We start from the raw sequence: 17,670 nt of genomic DNA, 5'->3' as shown, positions 1-17,670 counted from the left end.
ACCCTTGTTGCGTTTGGGCCGAAGCGGGCTCGATCATCGAAGCACGGCCGGCTATGTCAAAAGATTTGCTCACGCGATCGTCCGGTCTCGTGTCCTCTTAGAACAACCATAATTCGTCCAACAGAGCAGATCTCGCCCACTTCGACAGAGCCTTCCCTTTCTTGGCTTTGCGGAGGGTGTCGACAGCCCATGTCGTACGGATACAGTAAGCTCCATCCGGTCCAAGCTCTGGAAGCGTTACACCCAGGGCTTTTTCCAGTTCCTCATGGCGGAACCAACCATCCTTTTCGAATAGGAAGCCGTTTGGGAGGCCGGCCATAATCTCAGGATCCTGTTGCCAATGCTCAATTCGAGTGACGTGGAGTTTTGGCGTTTCGAGACATGCGTCCCCGGACAATGGAATGCGAAGAAGGCCACTGCTGTCGCTCTTGTTGATGTTCGATGAACGTGGAGGAAGCTTAGGCTCCTTGCGTGCCTTGATGTCAAGGTAGTACTGACGGAGTTCGTCACGGTCGATTTTCAAGCCCCATCTTTTGAGTTCGGCGTCCGTGTCCGAGACAAACCATATAGGAGTATCGACGACCTCGAGGAACTGCTGGACCGTGTCGACTTCGCGGAATGCTGTCGGATATTCATGGCCATACTGATCCTTGAGCACACGGTTGTGCGGACCAATTGTCAAAGTCGGACAGTGTGTGTCCATGTAGGCCTGTACCAACGCATTGGCAACGTTGTCGAGCCACTCTATCATTGGCAGATAGCTATTTTGTGTGATGACAATCTGGTCGTTGGTCCTCCTTTCTTTTAACAGGCGTTCCATTCTCCGCACGGCAGGAGAATGGTTTGAAGCCCATTGCGTGACTGCGACATCGATGTTGATCCGCGTATGACTCAGAGCTTTCCAAAGGCCACGCCGGGCAAGGTAAGCGAAAACGAAGGCAGGCATACTTGGTTCCTCTGGCGTGCCGGCAAAGTAATGGGCGTCCACAAGACTGTTTTCGCGTTCTTGAACCTTCCGCAAGAGCGCTCTGTCGTTCTCAGGGGCGTTCACCAGCTCGCGAAAGTTTGTAGACACGTCACGGCAGCGCATGATATCTCTGGGTCCAAGGCGGGACAGGATGTCGAGCTTCAGTTCGGCAGGGAGGGGTTCGATGGTGGTTATTGCACCTGCCTTAGGAAATGCAGCGTGCTCTTCCTCTGTATGGCTAGTATCGCCACAACTCTGGCAGATCAGTGGGTCAGCCTCTTGTTCTAGGTTTCCAGAAAAGGGGAGTAGATCCCACAGGTTACGTGGGATGAACTCCATCGTTGGAATTTCGTGGATGCTCCGAGTGACTCGGAGTGAGGTTGCGTTGAGGTTACTGAAGCGGTCCAGCGCCGCCTTGTTGCGTTGCAGTGTTGACGCAGAAGCTCGTTCTGAGTGCAAGAACGTTCGGGGCTGTCTGTGTGCTTGATTTATGTTCAGACGGAGCTTCAATTGCAACGTTACGAGAGGTCTAATATATGTAAGGCTTTTGTGAACAGCACAGGTCTATACAAAGGAAAAGCTACACAGTACCTTTGATGCAAGATGAACAATCCAGGTATACGCGGACACAGCTCAGGCACAAAGGAGACATAAACAATGTCGCCCATACAAGGTTGACTGGTCAGTTATACGGGAAGATAACTTGGGCACAAATGCGTAGAGTAAGCGTAAGTTGCTGCGGGGACAAATCTAGAGGTACAAATACGGGATGCAGAGATTGTGTGAAGTTGAAGCGCGAATGTTTCGTTTCGATCCTATCCAAACAAATGAGCTCTAAGCCATTCTATGTTACAGTCTATTCCTTATGATCTCTGATCGCTCCAATCAGTACGTTGCAAGCTTACCACAAGTACAGCTGCTCGAGTATAGCAGCTCTCTGCCAGTCTGTCAGAGGAATCTTCTTGTTGTGCTTTGCCTTCTTAATCAGATCGTAAGCCCATTTCGTCCTTACACAAATTCCCACACCACGAAACAGCTTGGGGAAGTTCTCTCCTAGGATATGAGACAACTTCCACGTGCTGCAGCGACCACCAACACTCTTGAGCCATTCATCGCGGCCGGGAGATTGACTTTCAGGGTTCTGGTTCCAATACATAAGAGAGGTAATGGGGAACTCGGGCTTCTCAAGGCATGGATCGCCGGAAAATGGAATTCGTAGAAGACCATTGCTGTCGCTTTTGTCTCTGACGGATGGAGGCCAAGCCGGGAGTGCGGGTTCCTTGCGCGCTTTAATGTCCATGTACCACTGGAATAGTTGCTCGCGGCTTAGTGGTAAGCCGAACACCGAGGTCAGGTATTGCAGACTGGCGAAATCTTCGGGCGTGTCGATATGTGCGATGAAGGCGTGGTGATTGTAGACGTCACGCATCTTCCGTGTCCAGCCGCTGCGCTTGGGAGCTGAGAGGCCGGGGTAATGTTCGTCAATGTACGCCTGAACTAGACACTCTCCGATCTTTGTCAAATAGCGGTAGATTGGCATAGGCCAGATTTGGCGGCCATCGCCTAGCAATTTCTTAGCCTTGCGGGAGCAATGATTAGCGGTCCACTGAATGACCGCTGTTCGGATCAATAGGCTTGTGTGCTGACAGTCGTTCCAGAGGCCTCTTCGAGACAAAAAGGTGAAGAGGAAACGAAGCAGACTGGGTTCTTCAGGGGAGCCAAGGAAGTAGCTACTGTCCGCAAGATATTGCTGCTCAAACTTCTCTCGAGTTGGAAAGAGAGCGGTTTTGTTGTCCGGTGCATCGACGAGCTCTTGGCTGTCCTTGGATACGCCACGGAAGCGCTGGATTTCAGTCGGAGAAAGCATGGACAGAATGTCAAGCCGTAGCTCTGCTGGAAGGGTTTGAATGCTCGTTTTTGCGTCGGGGTCAGGTATGGCGGCGTGTGCCTCTTCTGTGTGGCCAGTAGTGCGGCAGGTTTCGCAGAACTTGCGGCCACCATTCTGCCATGGATCGTTGCAGTTGGCGAGTGCTTGGAAACGATTTGAAGGAGTGGGTGCTAACTTCTTAGTCAGCGCTTTCACGTTGATCCAACTGCGTGGCATGATGGCAACTGTGCCGGTGTTCACGTTCAGTCGGGCTGTGGTTCTGAAGCTGTCCGGCAGCTATGTTATCGAGTTTGTGGGGTTTCGTGCAGAAGGGCTGTTGAGTCTCGTGGTGGTAAGTTGAGCAATCGATACTCGAAGTGGACTGTCTGCTTGATTTAGTTTGAGAAGGTGCTCGCGTTGGAGGCAGCCTAAAGTCCTGAAGTATATGCATAGCTGAGCATTGTGTGAATTGTGCAGATCCGAGGAAAGGCAACTTGCATAATGGCATAGTAGTGAAAAGCGAACAGCCAAGCATAGGGCTATAGCCTAGGCACCAACGTATGGACAAAGCGTGATGAGACACAAAGCCATTGTGCAAGATTTCGGATGACTTGAGGTGCACACCTGCAAGTCGAGCCTTTCGTTAGTCAGCAATCACTTTTACATTAACATACATACTGTACACGAGCTTTATTGGCACGCAATCCGTGGAATATCTCGTCCCGCCGGCAATCATGTGCTGTTGACCTCGGTCTTGACGCTCCTGCAAAGCTTTCTCCTTTGTCCAGGACATTAGCTCCACCTCACACACGGCCTTCGAAAGCCCAGATGATTTACTCTCCCCCAACAAGCGGCTTCCTCTCATCACGATTCCCTTTCCAGTACGCCCAACCTCCAGCAATAGCGTTTATCGCGCAGAAGCCCATCGTCACGCCTCTGGTTACTCCTCTCGCAGTGATTTTCTGGCTCAACTTGACTTGTCTCCTTCTCGCGAGAACAAAGTATGCCATTGACCACGCACCCATCAGTCCAGCGCTGTCCTTTTTGAAGCCTTGTACGTTGAGGTAGGAGGAGAAGAGTAGGATCGGTGGGAAGAGCATGGGGAGTGGTTGGAAGGGTCGAAGGTGTTGGGCGGTTATGAGAGTTGCGAGAAGGGTCGGAGGAAGCGGGTTCTCTGGATATGGGTCAACATATGCGCGATGGATAATGTGCTACAAGATCGTTATGGACATACCACCCCATGCTTTGGCATAGCTGAAGAGACCTTGTTTGGCCTCTTCGGCATCTTTCGGTAGCTCGCCGGGCATCGGCATTGTGTACGTCGGGGTAGTTTGGGTGGTTTTCGGATACCAACGCGACTTCTGCGGTCCAATGGGTTCAGCTTGAAACAGCAGGCTTTCACATGCAAAGTGGATGTCCGGGATGAAGTGAAGGAAAGTGGTTGTTGATGTCATGCTATGCGCCGGAACAATGATACGCCGACGAGATCAAGGCCCACCTTCCGCGGAAGCGATGGACCCTCTCGACTTTCTGGCTGATCTGTCAACAACATTCGCCCGCCTTCACCAACAAACATCAGAATTTCAGAACGACACCCGGACCAACCTACCACCAACCCATGACCTAACTCCTCTCCGTGGCACGACCTCCAGCACCGCCGGCGCCCTTGCGCCCACGACTACCGCCGCAATACCAACATGTCCGAGAAGAAGGCGCAAGCCAACGGCCATCACACACATAACGATGGCTCCTCCTCCCGCGCCTACACCGTTGAACAGAAAGCCGCAGTGATCCGAGTGAAACGCTGCGGCCCCACAGACTTCTACGATATTCTCGGCCTTGAAGCCTCGCGAGCCACGGCAACCGACAGCGAGATCAAAAAGGCTTATCGCAAATTATCACTTCTCACGCATCCGGACAAAAATGGCTACCCTGGCGCAGATGAAGCGTTCAAGATGGTCAGCCGCGCTTTCCAGATCTTGAGCGATGCGGACAAGAAGGCGAAATATGATCGATTCGGAGGGGATCCTGAGTCGAGAATGGGCGCCGGAGGGGGCGGAGCATCATCGAGTGGTGCTAGTCCGTTCAGTGGGTTCGCGCAGCAGAGGAGGGGTCCCATGTTTGAAGAGGAAATCAGTCCCGAGGAGCTGTTTCGACAATTCTTTGGCGGCGGAGGCGCGTTTGGTGGTGGGGGACCTTTTGGCGGAGGCTTTGGAGGGCCGGGATTCGTTTTTTATGTCGGAGGCGGGCCTGGGATACGTGTACACCAATTTGGAGGGAATCGGCCCCGAAGGAGACCGCATAATCATGAAGAGGCGCAGCAAGGGCCGACGAGCATGTTTCAGGCATTGCAAGGACTATTACCACTTCTACTGCTTTTTATCTTGCCCTTGATCAGCAGCTTTTTCTCCGGGTCAGGGCAACCGAGTGGACCATCAATGCGGTTTGACGCAGCAGTTCCCCCTCACACCGAACAACACACAAGCGGAAAGTTGAAAGTGCCGTATTGGGTGAACCCGACCGAAGTGCGAGATTTTACTGTGAAGAAATGGAAAAACTTGGACGAGCAGGCCGAGAGGAAATACATCATCAACTTGAACGCGGAGTGCGAGTGGGAGCAGAGTCAACGTCAGCGGTTAGCGAACGAGGCTATGGGCTTCTTCTACACCGACCAGGTCAAATTGGATAGGGCGAAGAAGATGGAAATGCCCAGTTGTAGAAGATTGGAGGGGCATGGATATCGGTTGCCCAACAGGTATTAATGATGACTTGCATTGAATTAGGTTGCACTGGCAAAGCTCAATTGTATATGACTTGCTCTTCTGTGCTGCTGCGTTGAAGCGTTTCTTGGGCTTTCCGTAGGGATGATCACCAGTTTTGGTGTCGATTATGCACATTTTTACCTCTTCTCAGCCGCTTCGGCAATCTCCTTTTGTGGGCAGTGTGGATGGAGTACGCTTCAGCTCGGAGCAAGTCACTATTGCACAATCGCGAAACGAGACACATGGGACATCGCAGCATCGCGTGTCCAGCGCAAGGACAAGTTACTAGCGCACGAGACCATTCCCTTTGTCTGCCTTATGGCGCCGAGGAACATGAGACTTGTTACTTGCTTGACACATTTAGTTGGCGGTGCACAAGGGCTTTGTCTGGCCCTGCTCGCAAGTGATGTGCTCTCGGGGCTCGTGCATAAAATTGTGAATCGTGTCTTTCCACGTCTTGTGCATCAGAGTGGTTGTTCACCTTCCACACAAGCACTATGTGCTCTTGTTACTGTCTGCTCTCCACATTGAAGGATACAAGTACTGCTGTCCTTCTCCCCTCTGGATCTCTCATCAATCTACACAAACACGAAGCCAACTTTCCGCAGACTACATCACGCAAAGCTCGATAGTCCAGAATCACATCCAAACACTGGAACCACAGACGGCCTTCCAAAAACAATGTCGAGTCCGACACCACCAGCAAAGAAGCTGAGGACAAGCACAGCTGCCCTCGAGGGGCACATACACGATCCTCTTCCAAAGTTCGATATGGACGAGATCTATGATACCACACTTGTCAAGATCATCGTCGGCAATGAGAAGTCCGGCATCAAGACCTTCACAGTGCCGCGCGAGCAAGTCTGTGCGCACTCGAACTACCTCGCAGGCGCGTTGAAAAGAGACTTCAGAGAGGGCAAAGAGAAAACGGTCAAGCTCGAGGACTTCAACCCACGATCTTTCGCCATCTTCCTGACCTTCATCAATACCTGCAAGATCGCTCTCTCCTGGCCGAGCACTGGCATGACATCCTTTAACCCTTATGAGCCAACAACACGGGGATTCGACATGCTTTTCGGTTGCTATTTCCTTGCAGATTACATCGGCGCTCGAGGGTTTCGACAGCGCATCTTCGAAACAATTCAGATCAAGTTCATCGATCACGGAAGGATGCCTTCGGGCGCCGAGATTCGAGAAGCCTACGAAAAGACCCCAGAGAACTCCCAACTCCGCAGACTCATCGTCGATACCGCGGTTTCGCGTGACGTTCCGAGCTCGGACCCTGTCAGGTTCTATGGCGATGAGCCTCCTCCGATGAAGTTCGTGGCAGAGATGCAATTGCGAGCCAGCAAGCACATCTCCGCTTTGACGTGCTACCACTGTTCTCCTCACACTCCTTGCGACCATGAATGCGAGTCGAAAAAGCATACGAGGGAGGACGCGATTTCGGACGGGGTCTCGATGTGGTGCGATTATCACGAGCATGACACTGAAGAAGAGAAGGAGTTGTGTAAGTGGAGAGCTAGGGCCCTGCAGGAGCGTATCGATCAGGAGGCGAGAGACTACCAGGGAGAAGGAGACGACGATGATGAGGACTTATAGAGAATTGCGTTTGATGATATTCTGAGGTGGCGCAGCAATCCGCAGGAACATTTGAGGCGTCGATTTGCAAATGGGAGGAGGACCGTTTGATTGTTGGCTGAGCGGTGCCTCATAGATTCTCCCATTCGCAGATCTTCATAATTGGTCCGTGTCCTTGCTTCTCCGCACGACAACTGCAAAGAGTGTTCAGCTCATTATTTTACATATTGTCCTGAAAATTGTACACGTCAATCTCATTCTTGTTGTTAGCACTGAAAGAACCATAATTTTCCCCCAATGTCGCTTTTGCGAAATCCGAGCTGCCAGCCTCATAACTCGATCTATCCTATAAACTCGACAACAAGCCATCATGGTCAGCTTTTCGGATCGACCACGCCAGCACATAGACCGAGCAGATATATAGGAGCTGCTATCGGTCACCACGTACCTTGTCGCTGGCTTGATAAGGAATATAGGTGATGAGAAAATCTTTGTCGCCGCCCTCGGAGCTCTCATCCGAATAGTGGTAGAGAATGTAACGGCACTCTTCCCAGGGGAGTTCTCAAACGAGTTGGGACATTGAGACATCATCAGGACCCATTGTGTCGAGTACGACGTCGTAAGTATCGCTGATCGTGAAGACGATGTATTTAACAGGTAATGCTTTCGATTTGAAATTGTAAATTAAGCCTTCATTTTCCGGTCCAAGGAAGAAGCTGTTTGAGAACGAGTTATTAGGAAGAGATCAAATGGTACGAGTTTTAAGACTTTGCTCACTCAGGCATGGTGTTTTGGAGTTACTGTTCTCCAGTCCGTGAGCTGGACGGCAGCGCCTACTTGGAAGACTTAACGCAATTGCTAAGCTGGGTGACGAAGAAGCGGGCTGTAGATCTTGGGACTTGTGAAGTGTAGAAAATCAGTTCAATCGGACAGCCTGAGCTCGGAATTAGCTGTTCATTTATACATGCTAGTCGGTCAAAGCTTCCACGGCCACAAAAGTCGACAGCTCTCAAATAGACTTTCGGCATGCATGACAAGATGCAGCTCGGGGAGGCCGGCCGGCGAGCCCGTTACTGACGTGGCTTGCTGTCGAGGAGCATGCCTTCGATTGTGCGTCATAACATGCGACGGAGCAGTAGCACGTGCTCAGGTACGAGAGATTCCTCCTTGGTTGTAGCCCACTCATAGCTCTCTTAGACTCTTGGCCCGCATATTGTAGATAGGACTGTGTTATCCCGATGTGTCCCTAGTCTCTCACAGCTTCGATCGAGTCCTCTCCACTGTGTCGATATCGTAGAATGCAACATACTTCTGCATCATCCTCGCCTCGTCGTCCGTCATCTTTAGCTTCGCGAGGGTATCTGGGCCACCGTTGATAACTTTCTTGACCAGGACTTCAAGCTTCTTGCCATTGACGTTGTAAGGAATCTCGTCCATCTCGAAGATGAAATGTGGAACATGTCTTCTGCTCAGATCGCTCGCGATTTTCTTGGTGACAACCTCCGTCACCTTCGCAGATGAATGTATTGTCCCCGATTGTGCCTCTTCCGTACACTTCAGGAATAACAAAACCTTCTCTGTGTCGTCCTGATATTTCCCATCCGATCTTTGTTGTCCCACGACCAAAGCATCGACTATTCCAATGCTCTTCACTTCCTCGCTCTCCAGTACAGCATAGATTTCTGCGCTCCCGAATCTTATTCCGCTAGGATTCAACACGCCATCACTCCTGCCCAGCACGTACGTTCCTCCAGTTTCCGGATTCATTCTCACGAAATCTCCATGTGTCCAGACGTGTTCGAATCCTTCAAAGTATGCCGCATGGTATCTCTTCTTGTCTGGATCATTCAAAAACATTACCGGCATGTTCGGAAAAGGTTTCTTGCAGACCAGCTCTCCGCGTTCACCAGGTTTGGCAGGCTGTCCTGCTGGGTCGAAGGTATCCATATCCATTCCTAAGGCTTTGACTGCACATTCGCCGGGATAAGAGGGAAGAGACCGTGTCCCATAGAAGAAAGACCCGCAGAGTTCAGTCCCGCCAGAGAATTGTATTTGGCAGATGTTGGGGCCGAAGCATTCGATGAGCCAGGTTGCTAGGGAGGACGTCAGGACTGCACCAGTGGAGTAGATCGAATGCAACTTCGTCGCGTGGTCTTTCACTTGGACGTTGTGCTTCTGAAGTTCGGCATAATATCTTGGTCCCGCGCCGAAACCTGTTATGCCGTGCGAGAATAACTTGCGAAGGAGAGTGTCGGGGTTGGGGTAGAAAGGTGATCCATCGTATAGAATCATAGGTGTACGACAGAACAATGCCCCGATGGAAATGTTCCACAGAGTCCAGCCAATGTTGCTAAAGTGGATATAGAGATCCCGAGGGCCAAACCCGTGGTGCAGGAGAAATTCTTTGGCACCATTCAGGACCAGACCGCCGTGGCCATGGACAATGCCCTTTGAAGGACCGGTCGTTCCGGAGGAGAACATTATGAGGAATGGGGTGTTGAAAGGAAGCTGGGCAAATATCAGCTTTGCGTTGGCTCCGAGCGCGTCGAAGTCTACGAAGTTGCGGTGCTGGCATGCAATATTTGTGTCCGTTCCGATCGTGATGAGTTCACATGACTGCCTCTTGGAGGATGTCAGATAGCACATGGTAATCTTGTCTTCGATGTTGTGAGCCTTTCCGTTGTATGCGTATTCCGTCTCGGCGATGATGAGCTTCGGTCGAAGCTGCTCGAGTCTATCGTTCAATGCCTTTTCACCAATATCCGTTGCAAAGTTGGCGATGACTGCCCCAATGGATGCAGCAGCAAGCAATATTCCCAACGATCGGGCACAATTACTTCCAATGGACACCATATAATCGCCTCGACCCACACCGATGGCCGTCAAAGCTGCAGCGAATTTTGCTGTCATCTCTCGCATATCCTTCCACGTATACCTTTCAGGGGAGTCGAGAGTCCTTTCGTTGATGCTGATGATAGCAAGATCATCGTCGTTACCAGAGAGCAAATCTCAGCAAAGTTGAGTCTTGCATGTTCGAAAAAACGTGGAAATTGATCGATGCGCAACTTTTCGTCGACAGCAGTTGTAGGATGTCGAGAAGCTTTGATGCCAGCGAAATTCCAGAATGACAACCAAAACTCATTCATGCGATTGACCGAGAAATTGTGTAGGTCATGGTAGCTAGAGATCTTGATTCCATAGTGTCGCTCTATATGTTCCGTGAAGTCTTCGAGCGGAGTTCTAATGCCAGCAGGCGGAACGTAAGCTGGCTTTGGCGTCATATCCGTGGAGCAATATTGTGCGTCGCACAGCTAGCTGGATTTAACTGTGCCTCGATACGAGTGAGCAGTTGGCTAAGTCTCGTCAAGTTTATGTTTAGTGAGTGATGTGCCAAGACTCAGATCATCAGCGGCTGATCGACCGAACTGTTTCAACGCAATACGCAACAGCTTTCATGCGTATTGACCCGACCTCACGCTGAGTGAATAAGCGAGCAGGGACGTGTCGTGATGTAGCGGTTGATTTCGGGCATGATGTCTTGACCCACCCCTCAACCGAAATCGGCCGAGAGGTGAGGGGTACACAGCTCTGAGTTCGTTCACTCTGAGGCTGAACATCGCATTGCTTGACCATAACAGGAAATTCTGACCACGAAAAGCGACCGACGAATACCCAATATGTCCCATACCGTTACCACAAACACCGGCGGGAACGAGTTTTTGACTCGCGTCTACAACTGCAAGAACAACGACGATCTTGTCGCCCTCTACGACGATTGGGCGGAAAGCTTCGATGCCGATGTGTTGGGTGAAGCTCAGAAATATGTCGCTCCAGCCCTAGCAGCACAGGCAGTCGTACAAGCTGGCGGGAAGATAGATGGTGTGGCATTGGATGCTGGCTGCGGGACTGGCTTGTCCGGTGTGGCTTTGAGCCAAGTTGGCGTGAAGACAATAGATGGTCTTGATATCTCACCGGGCATGCTGAAAGTAGCCAGGAAGACTGGTGTATATCGTGACCTTCAAACCGCCGATCTGTCGAAGCCCGTGCAAAAGGAGGACAGCCAATACGACATCATCTTCTGTATCGGGACCTGGACTCATGGTCATGTTGGGCCCATACCTTCCTTCGCAGAGTTCGTGAGGGTGACCAAGCAAGGCGGAATCATCGCTGGGACGGTGCTGGATGATATCTGGACTTCTCACGGATTTGAAGCTGAAGTGCAACGCCTGGAGCGTGAAGGACTAGTGCAGGTTGTTAGCACTGATAGCATGGATTACCGAAAAGGTGCTGGAGTGACAGCCAAGGTCGTCGTTCTGCGGAAAAAGTAGGACTTTGGATGTATGTGCCATGCGAGGACAGAACGTCTGTGGAAGACGGATAGCAGCAAGCCAGCGGGTCACCCCTTTTCAACAACGGCTGCGTACTGTTCACTTTTCTCTTGCTTTAAGCTGGTGCGAGAAATTTCTGCTAGCGGTTATTGCAAAGGATACAAAGGCATTGTGAGAACATCTATGCCGAAGGCGATCTGCATCATGGCAGCGGTGTGCTGGCTGGAAGCGCCGTGCCCGTGCCCGTGCCCAGCAAAGCGCGGCAAGAAAAGAACATAAACGGATGAGCTAGCCAAATGGGGACGTCCTCCCGAGCGGTCCAGGCCGATCCGATCCGGCCGTCTCATGTCATCTTCTCATGCGTCTGCTTCTTACTACCCCCTCTGCGATCCTTCTCTACGGCGTTATGAACTCTCCCGCACTGTGGTTCGCCTCCATCTTGACCCGTCTCCAGAATGCGATCACAAACCCAGCAAAGTTGCAGAGTTCACTATGCGCCGCATCGCAGCATCTCCCGCCGAAGTGGACACTTCTGTGCTTGGCACGTTGTAGCCGCCCGACCTGAAACTTACAATGAGACTTCATTGGTGGTGACCATGTATCCAGCTCCAAAAAAGATTGAATAGACGCCGAATGCACATTGGAGACACAAGTGCCAGTCTGTCTTTGGAAAGGTGAGCCAACATGCTGCTTGATGACGACTTTTTAGGCATTCGAGCTGCAGGTCCTGCAGACCCCATGTCGCAGATCGTGAGGCACAGTATTGCCATATATCAGCATGGTAAGCCTGCGTGCAGCTGAGTAGCACACGCAGGCTGGAGCTCGTCCGGGCGGCTCTGTCCACTCTACAACATGTCGACAAAATCCTCGGTGTATTCATTGCGAGACAAGTCTTCACAATGCACAAGACAAGAACGGCCCGGATGCTCCTCGTGGATATGGGAAGTCCTTAGCTTCTCAGTCAGTTTTCTCTGCATGGGTGCGATTGTGATCCTACTTGCCAATTTGAACAACAAGCCGCTTCCGAACATGGGTTTCTTGACACTGAACGGTATCGTGTCCACTCTGGCTGGTATCTCCAAAGCCGCGTTGATTTTGCCCATATCTGAAGCTATAAGTCAACTCAAGTGGCAATGGTTCTGGAATCTCGATCGCCCTCGGCCCATATCAGACTTTCAGATCTACGACAGCGCCTCGCGGGGACCTTGGGGCAGTCTTTGTCTACTGGCTCGGCCGCGTTTGGCGCATCTATCGTCACTTGGTGCCATCTTGACTGTTGTCGCACTTGCGATAGAACCATTCTTCCAACTAGTGCCGTCGTATCCAGTCAGGATGGTGCCAACTGCCAGCGGTCTTGCGACCGTTCCAGTCGCTTCATCCTTCACCGAAATTGAACGCGATCCGGTCAACTTCAACACTGTCACAGCAGGCCAAGGTCTGAAGGGCGCTACATACGACGGATTGTTTGGTTCATCTAGAAATAAGAAGATCGACCCATCGTGTCCCACTGGAAACTGCACCTGGTCTCCATATACGTCTTTAGCTGTTTGCAGCGCGTGCACGAATCTTACAGATATGCTGCGAGAGATACCCCGTGGCACTGATGGATTTGATAACACGGACGGTTGGGAGTTACCAAACGGTGCCAGGCGATACGGTGTCAGTGGTAGTTATATGGTTCAGGACAATGCTGCGTCCACGGAAAGTAACAATGGCGGTCAGGACTTTGGCAATTGGACCATCGCCTACAGCCACATGCAGAATTTCACTCTGTTTACGGCCCAGAGCTGGTATTGGGCGCCGCTGACTGCTGGTGATCGCGTCGCTAATGGGCCGGTTCCGGGCAGTATCGCACTGCCCACCGTTGGAAACATCAGTTCACCTCCGCACGCCTCAGAGTGCATATTGCACTTCTGTCTGCGGACTTATAACGCAAGCGTTACGGACGGCACTTTCTCTGAGTCGCTCATCAGCCAGTGGCCGGACCCGCTACAGCCCTTGCCAGAGAGCATCACGGACCAGTGGGGATTTAGGCTGCTGCGCGAGATGATTCACCGCAGCGCCACGGACAGCAGGACTATGTGGTGGCAACACGCGCCTGATAATATTACTGAAGCGGAGATAACTTTGACATCACCCCAGGTGGAAGGCCAAGTCTACCACATCAGCTGGCTGACAATGTTTGGTTTGCGCAACTGGCTCACAGATAATTGGCAGGTGTCGACAGCCGATCAGGACTTCACGTCTGACGTGACCCAAGTAATGTACAACGCCTACACAGGTCCCTCGAGGGCTACAGTACCACCGGAAGACACGTCTGCAGCAGTCGCAGCGATAGCCAAGATGCCTGGTCCTGCTGCTTTGTGGTCAGACGTGGCTGACAGCATGACTCGACACATTCGCAGTCAAGCTTCAGATCAGCAATCTGCGCACGGCGTGGCATACGCTGCACAGACGTTTGTGTCTGTGCAATGGGAATGGATCATTCTGCCCGTCTCGTTGCTTATATTAACTCTTGCCTTCGTAGCACTCACCGTCGCACAGAGCGTGGAGAAGGAAATTCCGTTATGGAAGAGTAACAGTATGCCCTCCCTGGTCTACGGTGTTGACGAAAGTACGGCTCAAAGCATCTCCGGGCATGGTCGGACCGGCGAGGATATGGAGCAACATGCAAAGGCATTTGAGATGGCCATGAGAGCGACAAGTGGTTCACTGAAGCTAAGGGCCAGGCCTCGCGATACAGCTTGATGGACAATTTCTGATATCCACACACGATGCGCAATCTGGTGGCCCCGACCGCTGATCTGTTGACACCGGCAACAAGGGATGTTCTCATCACGCAATGGTCCGTTTGCTAGATTTGCTAGCTGCAAATGGGATCTGATCAATGATAATAAGAGTATTCGGTCTGCCAGTGAAAGTACAGTAAGCGCAGAAAGTCACATATCCAGACCAACGAGATGAGAAGAATCTTTGGAAAGTGCTGTTGGGCGTCCCCGAAGATCAGCTGTCGGAATTCCCATGCGTGATGTCTCTTCAGCTCGAACTTTATCCGGTTGCACGGCACGTCGCAAGCATGAGGATTTACGGGTCGCGAAATGATCGCGATCGCAGCTCGTCGGACTGTTGGAATTAGCAGTACTTTCTATGCAATCTGCCACCATCGAAGTATACCATTGCCTGTTGTCAACGCAGCGCGACTTTACTAGCTTTGCTGGTATTTGGGCACATGCAGCCCTTCGCGCTGCCTCTGATCCAGTGGTCTCAACATCGTAAGCAGCCATGGCATCAACAACACTAGAGCAACCGTGGTGCGCTTCCACGTGTCGCAAACGTCGTACCGACCTTTGGAACATTATTCGTGTCTCCCTCGTGGCTTTGCGTTCAACAACTGGATCTATTCTCCTCGCTCTCGAAGGTGATTATAAGCTCACTCGGAGTCGCTACCAAGCTTAACTTTGTGGCTGATACAAACTGACAGCCAGTGGTGCACGTCCCAACTCCGCAATCCCTCCAAATTTCCACCGGGGACTTTCACCAGCCCGTTCGAGCAAGCGCGCGCGCAATCAACAGAACCCAATGCGGAACGGACATTGCTGGGCAGTTGCTTGTGTTGATCGGCAACGGCTCATCATGTGTGATTACGACGCCCGGTTGGCCGATCCAATCTGCGAAGACGCGGCTTTTCGTTGTGAGGCCGTGGGGAAGAAGGAGTGCGCACGCGTCCAGGCGATGTTCCATTTATCGCCCATGGGACTCTTTGGACGAGCAGAGACTGCGCGCATGGAGTGATGCACACCCATGTCTCATGCTTGAGTGACGTGATGGAGGTTCAGAGGACTGAAGGTTGACACATGGGAAAGCATAGTCGAGTAATGAACATGATTTCAATCGTATCATACTCTGACAGAGCGCAAAGCTTTCACGGCGGATCGTTCTGGAAGCAGAGACAACTCGTGAAGCAGAAGAGAACTTTAACATTGTAGCTTTCGATGAAGATTTCTGATTAACTGTAGCTATTACTGCCAGCTATTGGGGTATAATATCTGTCGATACTGTGGTTGGTATGTCGTCAATCATCGTTCGCCGGAGAATCGAACGCCTTATGGTCTTGGGGAGCAATCTGGGTCTGATTATCTGTGCAACCCTTTGCCCGGGCAATGTCTCCAATCCTATGTACAAACTTCAAACAAGCAGATAATTACGCACTTCTGGTCGCAATGTCTTTACAAAAGGTTGCTCAGGATGTCTGTGAACGTGGTCGTGTTGGCTCCACCAGCTTGGCCCTTCGTCACACCCAAGAGTTCGATAAATTCAGAGTATACGGGGAAAGAGTTCTCGTCAGCAGCAGGCTGGGCGCTAGAAGTCAGGACAGATACAACGAATCCTGGAACGGTAGCAGGGTCGACACTTTGGCCATCTTTGGCAATGCGCCATTCGAGGTTCTTCTGAAGATAAGGTGCGACAATCAACTCAGAAAGACTTCCCAGGAGTTTGTTATCGAAGAGCGAGGTCAACTTGTTGGTAAGAGGGATTGACGCCGTAGTCAAGATAGACATATTCATGCCGCCGCCCTCCATCTGGTCCTGGGCCAACACACCCATCGGTCCATAAAGATTTTCGGCCGATGCCCATGTGGCTGGGTCCTCGCTTGCTGGCTTGCCGTCGAAAAGAAAGACCGTGTAGGAGCCACCCAGAGAGTAACGTGGGGTCTGGACATTTGCGTTGTATTGGTACAGGGAACCGTTTGATGCTTTCAATGGGTCGGTGGAAAGGATATCGCCCAAGGCCGCCAGAGCCTGAGGGTCAGCTTGACGTTTGGAAGAGCCGGCGGACGCAGATGGGTTAGGTCCGTAAAGTCTGTTCACATAGCCGCTGATGGCATTGCGGCTGCCATCGCTGTTAGAGAACTCGGGGTAGGTGTAGCCAAATTGCGTCCAGTCCCTGACCGAGTTGGTAGTCCAGAAAGCATCCCCAGAGGGATTCCTGAAAGGACGGAGGCCGGTATTAGCGCGCGACGTGGTACCTCGCGCGTTTGTCCAAGTGGAGTGTGGCTGCGGCTGAACTGCGCCGTACGAGCTGTGGATAGTCTGCCACATGGCAAAGATACGATCAACGTTGCAGTGGTGGAGGAAGAAGATGGGATCGAAGGAGGCCGTGGAGAGGTAGGTCATATGTCCTCCAGACACTCCATTGCCACCCAAGCCACCAGCATTGTTGTGAACGGTGTTGTGAATCTGCTCCAGGCTGTTTGCGCAACGAGCATTGCTAGTGCTGGAGTCGTCATTGCTGAACGCGCCAAAGTCGTCGCACTGCGTGAAGAGCTGGTATAGCTGATCCTGCAAACTTTGACGGGAACCCTCGAACGCGTTCCTTGCGGCGGGTGAGTTGTTCTCGGCATTTTGCGCGTTGCTGGTTGGGTATCGGAGAGTCTTTGGCCAAGAGTTGAGGGTGCTGTAGACAAGACCTCGTTGTTCGCCGTTCAAGAAGACGTATCCGTACAGAGGATTCCTGAAAGATTGCTGTCCTCTTGGACCTTGAACGGTGACACTGGAAGTTGTAATCTCATCTGGAAGTGCGCGGCTACCGCTTGGGGGTCTCGCAGCCCAGTCGAAGTAGGGAAAGCGCAGGTCGTTCGCAGCATTGACAAATCGTTGTCGGCTTGACGTCGGATATTCTTGGGCCACTGCACGAGCGATCTTGAGGAATTCTTGCTCGAAAAGAGCCATGTATGCACGGTGCCATCCTGGGAAAAGAACCGAGTCGTGGAAACAGTAGCCATCCGTACCTTGACAATTGGCGCATTGTGGAACGTCAGCATAGTTCTGTCTTGGCACACCGTGGATGGATGCAATGTTGAAGAAGCTCCTGTCGCCCGATTGTTCTTTCGGTGTGGTCATCCACCGGTTCAACGCGACGAGGAAAATGGTCCATTGGTCGGGCTGCGAATTCCTCAATTGTCTGACCTCGAGTCGTGGTCTGACATCTGCTGGATCCACGCCGCCCATAAGCCGCACAGGACCGCTTTGTCGAGCTTCGATGTTGCTGTGCTCGGCATCGTGGCTAACGGGGTGTGCGAGAACGGAAGTGGTGGCAAGTGCCAAGATAGAAAATAAAGAGAACTTCATAATGAAAATGCAATGCAAGGATGTAATAGGAAAATTC

General features: G+C 51.7%; 9 protein-coding genes across 9 annotated transcripts; 4 read left to right on the top strand and 5 right to left on the bottom strand.

The window, feature by feature from the left end:
* Positions 1-97: 97 nt before the first annotated feature.
* Positions 98-1,306, bottom strand: RHO25_006941 (uncharacterized protein; the record flags this gene model as incomplete). The annotated part of the gene is made up of 1 exon (XM_023597735.1): positions 98-1,306. The coding sequence occupies one exon, from the start codon at positions 1,304-1,306 to the stop codon at positions 98-100; it is 1,209 nt and encodes a 402-aa protein (XP_023452515.1).
* A 562-nt stretch (positions 1,307-1,868) lies between these two features.
* Positions 1,869-3,071, bottom strand: RHO25_006940 (uncharacterized protein; the record flags this gene model as incomplete). Its single annotated transcript, XM_023597734.1, has 1 exon — positions 1,869-3,071. One exon carries the CDS (start codon positions 3,069-3,071, stop codon positions 1,869-1,871), a length of 1,203 nt encoding a protein of 400 aa, XP_023452516.1.
* Positions 3,072-3,667: 596 nt separating this feature from the next.
* On the bottom strand, positions 3,668-4,147 carry RHO25_006939 (uncharacterized protein; the record flags this gene model as incomplete). The annotated part of the gene is made up of 2 exons (XM_023597733.2): positions 3,668-4,008; positions 4,069-4,147. The coding sequence occupies 2 exons, from the start codon at positions 4,145-4,147 to the stop codon at positions 3,668-3,670; spliced, it is 420 nt and encodes a 139-aa protein (XP_023451646.1).
* A 384-nt stretch (positions 4,148-4,531) lies between these two features.
* On the top strand, positions 4,532-5,596 carry RHO25_006938 (uncharacterized protein; the record flags this gene model as incomplete). The annotated part of the gene is made up of 1 exon (XM_023597732.2): positions 4,532-5,596. One exon carries the CDS (start codon positions 4,532-4,534, stop codon positions 5,594-5,596), a length of 1,065 nt encoding a protein of 354 aa, XP_023451647.1.
* A 681-nt stretch (positions 5,597-6,277) lies between these two features.
* RHO25_006937 (uncharacterized protein) lies at positions 6,278-7,198 on the top strand (the record flags this gene model as incomplete). Its single annotated transcript, XM_023597731.1, has 1 exon — positions 6,278-7,198. One exon carries the CDS (start codon positions 6,278-6,280, stop codon positions 7,196-7,198), a length of 921 nt encoding a protein of 306 aa, XP_023452517.1.
* A 1,233-nt stretch (positions 7,199-8,431) lies between these two features.
* On the bottom strand, positions 8,432-10,087 carry RHO25_006936 (uncharacterized protein; the record flags this gene model as incomplete). Its single annotated transcript, XM_023597730.1, has 1 exon — positions 8,432-10,087. One exon carries the CDS (start codon positions 10,085-10,087, stop codon positions 8,432-8,434), a length of 1,656 nt encoding a protein of 551 aa, XP_023452518.1.
* A 767-nt stretch (positions 10,088-10,854) lies between these two features.
* Positions 10,855-11,505, top strand: RHO25_006935 (uncharacterized protein; the record flags this gene model as incomplete). The annotated part of the gene is made up of 1 exon (XM_023597729.2): positions 10,855-11,505. One exon carries the CDS (start codon positions 10,855-10,857, stop codon positions 11,503-11,505), a length of 651 nt encoding a protein of 216 aa, XP_023452521.1.
* Positions 11,506-12,480: 975 nt separating this feature from the next.
* On the top strand, positions 12,481-14,253 carry RHO25_006934 (uncharacterized protein; the record flags this gene model as incomplete). Its single annotated transcript, XM_023597728.2, has 1 exon — positions 12,481-14,253. The coding sequence occupies one exon, from the start codon at positions 12,481-12,483 to the stop codon at positions 14,251-14,253; it is 1,773 nt and encodes a 590-aa protein (XP_023452522.2).
* Positions 14,254-15,731: 1,478 nt separating this feature from the next.
* Positions 15,732-17,633, bottom strand: RHO25_006933 (uncharacterized protein; the record flags this gene model as incomplete). The annotated part of the gene is made up of 1 exon (XM_023597727.2): positions 15,732-17,633. The coding sequence occupies one exon, from the start codon at positions 17,631-17,633 to the stop codon at positions 15,732-15,734; it is 1,902 nt and encodes a 633-aa protein (XP_023452519.1).
* Positions 17,634-17,670: the final 37 nt, after the last annotated feature.

This window comes from Cercospora beticola, chromosome 4 (genome assembly GCF_033473495.1).
Source record: "Cercospora beticola chromosome 4, complete sequence".
NCBI classification, from domain to species: domain Eukaryota; kingdom Fungi; phylum Ascomycota; class Dothideomycetes; order Mycosphaerellales; family Mycosphaerellaceae; genus Cercospora; species Cercospora beticola.
Note: the sequence above shows the minus strand (reverse complement) of the source record. Positions and strands in the feature narration are given on the sequence as shown.